General features: G+C 37.9%; 1 protein-coding gene across 3 annotated transcripts in view; it reads left to right on the forward strand.

Annotated features, from left to right (window-relative positions):
- The window catches only part of adam12b (ADAM metallopeptidase domain 12b), a 120179-nt gene that overhangs the window by 84521 nt on the left and 23614 nt on the right, over positions 1–12044 (forward strand). For all 3 annotated transcript variants that reach the window (XR_013206700.1, XM_077239928.1, XM_077239927.1), the window contains exons 12-16: positions 5985–6162; positions 8905–8994; positions 9857–10052; positions 10469–10577; positions 11488–11686. Coding sequence is in view for 2 of the 3 variants with exons in the window: in XM_077239928.1 (XP_077096043.1) it covers positions 5985–6162; positions 8905–8994; positions 9857–10052; positions 10469–10577; positions 11488–11686 (772 nt within the window). In the remaining variant the exon portion in view is untranslated. The remainder of the gene's footprint in view (positions 1–5984; positions 6163–8904; positions 8995–9856; positions 10053–10468; positions 10578–11487; positions 11687–12044) is intronic.

Genomic DNA, 12044 nt, shown 5'->3' on the forward strand with positions numbered 1-12044 from the left:
CTAACTCTTGCCCAGAATTTAAAGATCTCTAAAACACAGCAGGTGCACTGGCCTCAGATCAGAGGTGCCAACAGCACAAGTGAGATTAGAGTTATTGGTTTTCTGCAAACACTTCAACATTGCAATGTTTCATAAATATATCAAAATGTTTAAGCACGCTCGTTTTGGAGAGGACAGCAGGCGTGTAATTTCAGAATAATTTACACCGTAATCAGCATCTGGGTTCATTGTTGTGCTCAATAGTCTTGGAAAAAATGTGGTTTGACTTAGCGGGAATTATAAAGCAGATGCTTAATGATAGCAGTTAAACTTTCAGATGCAAGCAGATCTTTGAGTTGAGAAAAGAGGCTTTGACAAGGTAGACTGCAGGAGTTTTCTGTGGATTTTTGTGTGTCTGCGGCTGTGATTTACTGGGTTAAAGAAGTAAAGTGAAGTTCGAGCAGGAAGGATTTGTTGTTTGCTCGAATTTGAATCTATAAGGAGGGCTTTAGGGGTTGCACAGATGCAGGGAACAGAGCAAATCGTTTGGCAATCACAAAAGTTGTGAAGGTTTAAGTGCACTTAAACTAAATATGTAGGTTTGTGTGTTTGTGCTAGTTTTTATGCTTGGCAATGTCTGTGGTCTGTCTAATCCCGCAGCACTTTGAGAGTGGACTGGCACACAAATCTCGCACTCATGCTCATATGTGCCTCAAACCATGTCTGCATGCCAGGCAATACAAACCAATCTGGCTTTTGCTAGCACAATTCTTCACCACGCCAAGTCTGCTTAACCCACTTGACCTGATGCCAAACTCTGCCAGCTTACCCACCGCCATTCAAAGCTCTGCATCTCCAGTGCCAATCCCTTTTTAAACCCAAGTCTTTTCCTCTGTCACATTACTATTCTAGCCCTCGCTGCTGCAAACGGCTCATTGCACAAACTACAGCGCCGCTTAAATGTCATTTTTGGATCATTACCTTTTTCTTAGAATGTTTAAGATACAGTATGTGTCGCTTCCATTTGCAAATGTCATGACTTTTACTTCCAGACGCCCCTACTGATTGGTCTCTTTCAACTGTAATCCCTTTAAAGACGGCATTAAAACTCACATGTGCTTGATTGTGCTCCAGCTTACTTCCACACTGCTGCCATCTGTGAGATTGCAGAGGACCAGGCTTGTTGCAAATCAGTGCTTATGAGGCTAAATTGCTTGTTTCTGTTTTATTGTCACTAGGCTGATGGTATTGATTTGTCTGTTTGAGAACAAACTGAAGTGTCAATAGAGTTCTGTCTGTTTCTTTTTGTGGCTGAATTATGATGTGTTTGCATGGGTATGTCCTTGGTGAGAAAAGTCAAAATGAGATCTCTGAAAGTCCCCCAATTATGCTATTTTAAAGGTTCCTGATTTTGTTTTGAGACTCCACAACAGATTTACATGCATCCGAGGTCAAAAACACTTTCATTTTTTCATAATAATATATAATTTATTATCATCTAATTTCTCAAAGAGTCTGAAACGATTCTTTAAAAGCAGTTAAAAGATTCAGGCTGGGTTCGAAATCGCAAACTATCTTTAGTAAGTACTTATTACAGTTATGGTGTAACGAATGAATTTGCTTTCACAGTGCAGAAAACCGCATCTTTTCGACATGATGTGTGGACCACACGAACCAGCTAAAGTGTTTGAGAGCGGGTCAAAGTAGACTTCGTTCTCGGCCAGGCAATGATGAACATAGGCAGGCATTATGCAAATTTGTTACATATGAATGTCACGGAAGTCAGTCTGGATTTGCTGACGACTCGTTTCGGCAGTTCAGAGATGGATTTATTCTTTTGAGAGACAATAACTCCATTTATCGTGCACTTTGATCTTTAGAACTTTGCAGACAGTTTACATTCACAAAGAGCTACATTACACACTGCATGAAAGGTAATATTCGAAAAAGCATAATAGGGGCACTTCAATATCTTGATTGTTTGTCCTTGACCAGAGGTTTTCAAACTGGGGTCCAAGGACACCCAAGGGTCTGAAGGGGTTATCAATTACATATGTTAAACAGTCATTTTTAAGACATTTATCAATGGATATTATGATAGTGTTTCATCTTTAATTCTGTTTTCTAAAGACTCTTTGAAAGTCATGTGATTAATAATATTTTAACATCATATAAGATGGAGAAAAACTGCAGGAGACTGATTGATTGAATGAATGAATAAATGAGTAACATTTATTTATTTCCCTGCAGAATGTCTCTAAGTCTACAGGGAAATACATAAATAAATAAGAATAAATAAGGTCAATTATTTATTTTCTTTCCTATCTATCTTTTTTTGAATGAATGAATATAATTTATTAATTATCCTGCAGATTATACTCTTTTATCACACATTGAAATAAGGAAGGAAGGAATTATTCTTCTGCAGATTTTTCTCCACTTTATATGAAACAATCAATCAGATTTGGCAAGGTACCAAAGTATCAGAAGTCAGAGATTTAATTACGAATTCAAACATTTCAAAATTAGCTATACTATCCCCATTCATTTTATGTCATCAGTTGTCTCTTTTGTGTCTAAGGAATTTTAAAAGAAACTCATCTGAGATACTGGAACTATGAAAGCACCTCTGAGAAATACATTTTAGTCCGGGATGTTGTGTTATTGTGCTGGGTGCATTGAGGACACGGGGTAAAGTATTAGGACAGACCCAGAAAACCCCTTGCAGGAGTCCGGCCGGTCATCCGCCCTACCTCCATGCGCTTGGCTCCCACCACAAAACCCCCAAAAAACGGTCACTTACCCCCGGGGAGCACAGATGTTTCTGGCAAACATTTTCTCTTCCCCACACCTCCCTCCATCCTTTTCTCCCTTTTTCCTCTCTTTCATCTGTGGAGTTTATTTTGCTTTACTGGCACCGATGACAGAATCGCTTCTTGTCTGAGTCATGGATATTTGATTCAGGCCTGTGTTCCTGTGTTTGCTCGCTAAAGGTGAGCGCTGAGGTTGTCTTTGATGAGCACGGGTGGCTGGGAAACAATCTTTCCCGGTGGACAGATGATGGGCGGGTAAAACAGAGTTGTTAAAACCGTAAGAGTTCATCTGCAAACTCTTCAAACGCTCTCTGTCAAAGGTGCATGAAAGTGGGATTGATGTGACATGCGGGTGGCTGCACATGTCTGTTTTCAAACCATTTTTGATGTAGATGAACTGTTGCTGTGTTAGCCAGAAAATATTATTCATCCCTAAACAGCTTGGTAGGGATGAGTAGCCGCTCTGCTGAATATAACAGTATGAGTATTTTTTTCAGCATGTTATGCGTTGGAGTCCCTATAAGTCTGCTTAATAGCTTAACCAGCTAGAAATCCTTGGCCAATCAGCTTCATCTTCAAGACCATGCTTTATCTGGTTAAGTTTTACTGGTCCACCAGCACCAAACCAGCATAAACCACTCTGGTCCAGCATGCAAATCCAGGTCTTTTCAGCAAAACAAGACACTCTAGTTAAAAGCGCAGCTCAAATCGTAATTGATCAGTAAGTTGTTATTTGCACAATTCTTCCTACTAAAATCACAATAGTGGATACTTTAAAATTTGCCCACGCAGTGTTTTGGAGGCCAAACAAATTATTGCATACCTGGTTAGAAGGCTAGTCATTACAAATCACATAATCTGAATAACAATTTGAGTGAAAAGTTGGACAGGGTGCATATATTTGTAATCTTTTATCATGTTATCTAGCATGATTTGAGAATGTTGTGTTTTCATCAGTGAGGACAATAATACTCCTTTTTTTTTTACTAAGAATTTAACATGGTCAGTGTCTCAAATTTGCTTACATTTGACAAAATAATATTTCCCCTTTATTTAACACCATGACCATTATTTTAAATATTTGTAAAAAAAAAAATTATGACATTTAAAATATTGCAGAATCATATTGCAACTTATATTTTATTTACAGGTATAAATTGGAAATTTCCCACTTTTTAAAAATATAATTTGTTTATTTAGTATAATTTTTGTTCATGTAAAAAAAACATACGCTACATGTCATGCTGTATTTAATGAATGTAACCATCTGCTATACTTTTTCAGCACAGAAATGTTACACCCATTAACCTTATGATTATTAATGTTTTAATCCCTTCTTCATGTGCATGCACACTATTAATCTGCAGGAAGAGTCACTCTCGCTTTTCGAAAACACACAAATTCAAGGACATCCATTGATTTAGCGTTCCGCATATTAATGAGCGCATAGCAAATACGCACTTTGTTGTTCCGCTTGTTTGTTGGGGTTAGTCAGTGAACTGAAGATACTAGCAACAGACCATGAAGGATCTTCTGCATTACTCTCCCGTGAGCAGAGCCCAGACATAACTGAGCTTCATTTGCTCTCCTCTCAGATATCTCAGCTCGTCTTGTTCCTTGCCTGAGGCAGCCTCCCTAGACCGAGGCTTTCATATGATCGTCCGCTGCTCTGCTTCAACTGAAAGAACCCAGTCTTTGTGTCCATGGCCGCTACAGTGACTGCGGTCAGGCTGAGGTCAGGCCCGGCGCTGGTTTGTTTATAATCATGTATCGGTAGAGCTGAATTAACATGAAAAGTACCATATGGGCTTATGCTCAGCAGGCTCAGTGTTCTATCACGTCGTAGAGGACTCGGCCGTGAATGCCACAGTGGAAGGTCATATGCTAATTCGCTTTGTTTTGTTGTCATTTTTGTGCTTGTAGAAATAATGCCATTAATGACTTTGGGAATTTGAATACTTGCAAATTTACATGCTTGGTTGGGTCGTTGAGATTGTGTACCGTTTTACTCTGTTTGTTTGGTCTATTTTTCTCTCGTTACTCGTTACTTTAAAAGTGGCTGGTTTGGCTAGACATATTGGCTTAGAAAGCTTTTTAAAATTATTGCTGAAAAGTTTCATTGCTTACACTAGGATGCATTTCTGGACCAGTCTGGGTTATGTTGGTGGACCCGTGGACCTAGAAAACTGGCAGCAGTGGTTGCCAGAAATTGACCATAAAAAATGTGGTTGCAACATTTTAGGTTTAACAAATTTAACTTAATCTGCAGGGGAAAAAACGTATTTCATTAAAGGGACAGTTCACCCAAAAAGTTGTTTCACCCTTTTATGAGTTTATTTCTTCTGTTGAACACAAAAGAAGATATTTTAAAGAATGTTGGTAATCAAAAAAGTTAACGGCAGCCATTGAAAAGTACTATGGAAGTTAATAGGGCCATCAACTATTTGATTACCAACGTTCTTTAAAATATATTATTTTGTGTTTAATAGAAGAAACTCATACAGGTTTGGAATAACATGAGGGTGAGTAAATGATTACATTATTTTCTTTTTTGTGTGAACTATCCCTTTAACTGATATTATGTATATACTAACCTATACTAATATCTGTTTTGTACCTTTGTAATACACAACCACCAAAAAGCAGGTGGTGATGAGAGTCACATGATGAATCAAAGCTCATCACAAGCAGCTTTTCCACAAGCTGATAAGGTAAATCCTATAGAGGGTGCACAGTGTCATTCACACAAATATTAAACACCATCATACACATAACAATAAAAAATGCAATAAACATTAATTTAGCAATATTAGATGTAACATAAAACCCTAATGAACATAACTGATTAGAAAAAAATGAGGAAATATAGTTATTTCAATGAAAATACATCAAAAGTGAAGTGTCACACAGTTCTGTAAATGTGAATTTATTCTTATTCTTTTTCACTTCCAAAAAACTGATCACAATCATTTTTTACAGTGCATGCTGTTAACCAGCAAAACTAATTTGGTAAAGCTAATTGACCAGCATGATTTTTCAGATGAGAGTTGAAGACCAAGGAAGTCTTTTTGGTTAAACTACTGTAATTAAGAAGCCTGATGGGAAAATAAAAAGTAAAATAAAATACTATGAAATTCTATATAAAATATGTTTAATTTTAATTTTTCCTTTTACTTCTCTCTTTGTGGACAGGTACCCATTCCCCACGGTGTTCAGTACGTGTAGTAAGAAGGATCTGGTGGCTAGTCTGGAGAAGGGAGTGGGCATGTGTTTGTATAATATGCCTGAAGTCAAAATGCTCTACGGGGGACAGAAATGCGGCAACGGATACATTGAGGAAGGAGAGGAGTGTGACTGTGGAGAGCCGGAGGTATGAAAGACTCATACACATCAAAGACCTTTGTGCGTCACAACAAAGCAGACCAGATCTGAACTAGTTCCATACCTAGTCTTAGGTGATGTTTGGGATTTGATTGTTTTTGTATCATTACTAAAAACTGCAAACTGTTCTGAACATATCATGATATAGACACAATTCTGACCTGGTCAAATAAATGTTGTTTCTCTCTGAGCCATGGTGCAGTGGGTTACATGTGTTTGTGACATAAAAGAGCTTTGGGCCGTGGTCTGAGTCCAGACTGCGTCATCTGTGCAGCCTGATCCTGTTCCATCTCTCTCTCCCCCTTCCTGTCTGTCTCCACTGTCCTATAAATAAATGCTAAAATGCCCCCTAAGTATCATGTAGTAATGGAACTAGAGCCTTCAAACATGATCTATGTAATTTAGATGTCATGGAGACATATTATATCAGCGTAGACCTGAGGGGAAAAGCCTGGCCTGAAGTTTAAAGTCTAGGATCTTGTTATGGGGAAAAAGTTTGTTTCAGAATGGCACCCGTGAGCTCCAGTGATCTCACCGGGGGAATGAGGGAGGAAGTGGGTAAAGAGTAGAGAGGAAGCCCAGCTGCAGGTCTTGAGTGTTGGGTAGAAGGATGAGAGAAGCCCCCCACCCCATAATTTCACACTGGCTGGCGATAGTTTAGAGAAAACAACAGGTCTGTCAAGAGATTTTTGTGCCTCTGAGGCACAGTTACAGCCAGCGGACTGACCTAACCCAACCCAGCCCTTCAGCACCTCTCCCAGTCCCACACCAGGACCTTGTTAAAGAGGGAAAGAGGAGGAGAAAAGGTGTGGAAGAGAGGAATAAAAAGTATTTTTTGAAAGACATTTTTGTATGAAAAGAAATGTTAGTGCTTGAGTACTCTTGTGTATTTTTAGAGAAGAACAAAGTTCTTCTGCTTCACTACAACAACAGAACAAATGATTTTCAGTCTTCAAAATTTCCCTCTCTCTCTCTCTTCCTCGCCGTTTTTCTTGTAAGATAAATGTCCTCTTTCCTTCAATTGTGCTTGGACTCTGACATTCCCATTACTTCCAGTCTTGGGTCAGTAATGATGTCACTCCCTTACACACGTACACACACGAACATGGTTCACTGATTCAGTTCAGAGTTTGAGAAAACAACATCTTTTTTTTTTCCAAAATCAGAACAATGCATGGACCACTAATTTAAACCAGACATGTCAACGCACTCACATACACAAACCTACAGTAACGTTTCCTAACATTTTTTTGTTACCATGGATGCAAAGAACTGGTTGACAGAAGGGAATTTCCTAAAAGAATACGAACCCCACACCTGGAACTAATATCCAATGTTCAGAGTCTTTTTCTGTTGCATTAAAGGGGTCATATCCTTATAATGTTAGTCAAGGTGTCTTGCTCCAAAAATGATTGTAATTTTGGTTACAATTTTCCACCTTTTTTTCTGACCCGTATAATTAAACACCCTGACTTATGTAAATGACCTCTGGTAAAATGCAGTCATAATTATTTTGTTTCATATTTTGTTTGTTTGTTTGTTTGTTTGTTTGTTTGTTTTCCCCTTTGCTTGTTCAGGTTTTTTCTGCTTACTTTTCCTGGGTTTTTTATTTATTTTGCTTGTTTTGTTTAAAGTTTTTGTGTACTTTGCTTGTTTTGTTCTTTATTTCATTTTTTTTATTTGTTTACTCTGCTTGTTTTGATATCTTTAGTTATTAATTAGCTTTTTTTATTAAATTAGCCAGGGGTTTTCTGGGTCTGTCTTCATACTTTGCCCTGTGTCCTCAATGCACCCTGCACAATAACACAACACCCTGGACTAAAAGGTATTTCTCAGAGGTGCTTTCATAGTTCCAGTATATTTTTTATTAGTTTTGTTTTGTTTTGCTTTTTGCTTTGTTTTTTTTGTTTTTTTTTAATGGCACACATTTCTAACTTCTTTCTGACCCTCAAAATTAAAGGGGTGGTAAAGTATGATTTCACTTTTCTAACTTTAGCTAGTGTGAAATGTTGCTGTTTGAGCATAAACAACATCTGCAAAGTTACAGCGCTCAAAGTTCAAAGCAAAGGGAGATATTTGTGAGTCAGCTCAAAATTTAGCATCCTTCTTTTCACATGCAATAGAAAGTCACTCTGTGTGCATCTCACAACAGTTCCTATACAAATGATTTATAGATTAACACGACAGAATATCCTAATTGAAAATAGTTAACTCCACATCAGCAACATAAATTCATCAACTAACCATTCAGAGACGTCCTGTTGCATTCTACATGTTGTCACTTCTTCTTGAGTCTCTCCATCTTTGTCTGACTCCGTTTTAACATTAAAGGCAGAACAGTTTCTGTCATTTTAGTGTGTCTGCATGAGGTAATCGCAGCTGCTAACACACACCAGCTCTTGAAACCCCACCCTCTGCAGCAGCTCATTTGCATTTAAAGGGCCAGGCACAAAACGGTGCATTTTTGAAAACCCTCAAAAAGTGACAAATTTAACATGCTATATAAAAATATCTGTGGGGTATTTTGTGCTAAAACTTCACACACACACTCTGGGGACATCAGAGATTTGTTTTACATCTTGTGAAAATGCCATTTTACCACCTCTTTAAACAACCTGCTTGCTACTGTAGCTTCAAGAATGAATTGGTTAAATGCTATCTGTTATGATTAACTTAACTTTTCAGCATGTGATTCACCATTTAAATCCACTGTTATCTTTGTTTCCTTTAGGAGTGTCTGAACCCCTGCTGTAATGCTACAACCTGCACTCTCAAGGGAGATGCTGTCTGTGCCCATGGACAGTGTTGTGAAGACTGCCAGGTACTTTTGTAAATCTCTCCTGTCCCTCTTTCCCCCTCATTCATTTTTTTCTCTGTGTGTAAAAGAAAGGCATGGACATCATATTCTCCTTGGCCCATTAATAAGTGCAACTTGAACCGACATTTGTGCTCCAAACATTGATACTCAGTTTCCTCTCAGGCCTCCAGACACATAAATCAATGCGCTCAGCTCACTTACTCACAGAGGAAAGAAGCCAGACCAAGGCCCTCTGGGACAGAACCCAGAAGAGGGCTACATGGTCACACTGACTTCACAACAAACTACAAGTTTTCCACCTAGTGCTTGATTAAGTGAAAATATCAATAAAAAAACAAACAAAAAAAAGTTTTGTTTTACTATATTTTGTTTCTCAGTGTAACTTTTTCTGGTTACTTCTGGTTACTAGAAACCACAGTATGGAGCCCCGCACATAATGTGGGAAAAAAATATATATATTGCAGTGACAAATGAACAATTTGATCCCACGACTTACTAATACGTTTGTTCCCTTGTCTTAAGTAAATCGTGCGCACAATAATTCATTCAAAATATAATAATTAATTCACTCGTTTTACTAAATCGTGTGAACAATATGATGATTCGTTCCCTCGTTTTACTAAATCGTGGCCACATTGTAATATCAAAACGAGGGAATTAATTAGTACTGTACAACGTGGCCACGATTAACTAAATCGTTAATTTGTGGCTTTACTAAGGAATTAATTGGTGAATGAATTGGGAAATCAGGGGGTTTTAACCTGATAAAGCTAGTATGTGCATGACTTTCGGTTTACCCCATAGTGTGTGCATTGGAGTTGAGTATATCTTTCTCCTCTGTGTGTGTGTGTGTGTGTGTGTGCAGTTAAAACCAGCTGGAACTCCTTGTAGAGAGTCCAGTAACTCCTGTGACTTACCTGAGTTCTGCACCGGTACCAACCCCCACTGCCCTGCCAATGTGTACCTGCACGACGGGCATCCATGCCACAATATGGATGGTTACTGCTACAATGGCATCTGTCAGACTCATGAGCAGCAATGCATCACTCTGTGGGGTTCAGGTTGGTACCACTGTGTATTTAATGTGGATAGCTGCAGGGTTCTTGGGCTTATTTGGTTGCCCAAAAATGTATTGTATAGTGTACTGCAGATATACGTTTCATTAATCATACATTTTTGACACTGTAATTCTATATGTAACTATTGTCTTGCCAAAACTTCCCGTTCAGTTCTGCATGCATTAATACAGCGAGCTCAAGCAGTATGAAAAATCACACTGATTGCTGTTATTTATTCCATATGTCTGTTCATACTCCTTTCCAAAAGGATTCAGGCCACAGTCTGACATATATTATCATTTAATCTGTTTTTGGTTTGTATTCAAGTTCAAACAAGATGGAAGAGTTGTACTGTGTTATATTTCCATCTGTGACAGTGGGCATACGCTGTCTTATTTTCATTCTCTCTCTGTTTTCAGGAGCGAAACCTGCTCCGGGGATCTGTTTTGAAAGAGTAAACTCTGCAGGTGATCCCTATGGAAACTGTGGAAAAGACTCCAAAGGCTCCTTTGCTAAATGTGAAGCAAGGTACATTCAGGGCATAATACAACAGCACTTTGCACTTTAACCTTCGACATAAAGTATAATTACAATCATTTGTGGGCCTACAATCAAATCTTTTTCAATTCTGTTTTGTTTTGCTTCAATTCATTTTGTTCTATGATTTGCCTTTCTTTCTTTTTGTTTGCTTTGCTTTGTTTTTATTTTGCTTGAGTTTGCTTGTTAATGATCAAATTTTTTGTTCAGTTTACTTGTTTTGTTTCGCGCGTTCGGTGTTGTTTCCTTTTGCTTTGTTTAATTTTGCTTGTTTTCTTCTTTGTTTAATGCAATATTTTTTTGTTCTGTTTGTTAAACTACTTCTTTGCTCAATCTTCACTTGCTATTTTACTTATATTGAGGTACTTTGGCAGTACAAATGCGTAGCTTTTATTGTACCAACAAAGCACATACAAATTTAAATCACAGACCAGTCACTGACACAGATATTACATAATAGAGGGTATTTCCATGACACACATTCTTGAAACAAGAGAATATTAATATGAAGAATGATGAGTGTGAAATTATGAACAGTATTGGTTAAGGTTGTCTTAATTCATTGATGTCACTGATGTCACTTGCTGTCTACTTATTATTGGATGGTCCAACAAAAATGTTGTAATGAACATCATTTTCTTTGCAGCGTGACATGTTATTACCCAGCAGCAGGGGCAGCCCTAAGGTTTTGCGTGTAATCTCTTGTCACTGTTAATTACACTCTTTGTTCATCACACATGAGTGAGAGGGTGTAAAAGGCGAGAGTACCTCAAAAACACATAATATCCTCTGTTTTTCAGTCTTTGTATCGCCTTATCCCATTTATTCTCAGTAAAAACATTTAGCACTGTTGTTGTGTGCCTCACTGTGTTTTGTCCACGTGTGTGTGATCGTGAAACAGAGATGCTAGGTGTGGGAAAATTCAGTGCCAAGGAGGTGCCAACCGGCCAGTGATCGGAACCAATGCAGTTTCCATTGAGACAAACATACCTCTGCAGGAGGGCGGGCGTATTCTATGCCGTGGAACACATGTTTACCTGGGTGACGATATGCCTGATCCGGGACTGGTATTGGCAGGCACTAAGTGTGCTGAAGGAATGGTACAAAAAAAATCCTTACATAGTGTATCTGCTAGAGATTATTTGTTTAATCAAGAAATTATGATAGTGGTAGATCGATATGTTTCAGCCAGGCTAATGAATGCGTTGATATTTGGCCATTTCTATTGCCATTGACTATGATATGATATATATCATATCATATATCATGAAAAAACTATTATAAGTTTAAATGAGTCATTTGAATAATTAAATGTTCTATGATCATTTTAAAGTTTGAAGAATTAATTGTGATTATTTTATTCTTTTGATAGCCGTAGTTTTAACAAGTGAGAAATAAAACCCATATCTGCATATTTTGTTTTAATTTTGAGTAAATGTCTAATTTGTCATAATATTG

Source organism: Siphateles boraxobius, unplaced genomic scaffold (genome assembly GCF_051911475.1).
Source record: "Siphateles boraxobius isolate OS27281-9 unplaced genomic scaffold, OSU_SipBor_1 22, whole genome shotgun sequence".
In the NCBI taxonomy this organism is placed as follows: domain Eukaryota; kingdom Metazoa; phylum Chordata; class Actinopteri; order Cypriniformes; family Leuciscidae; genus Siphateles; species Siphateles boraxobius.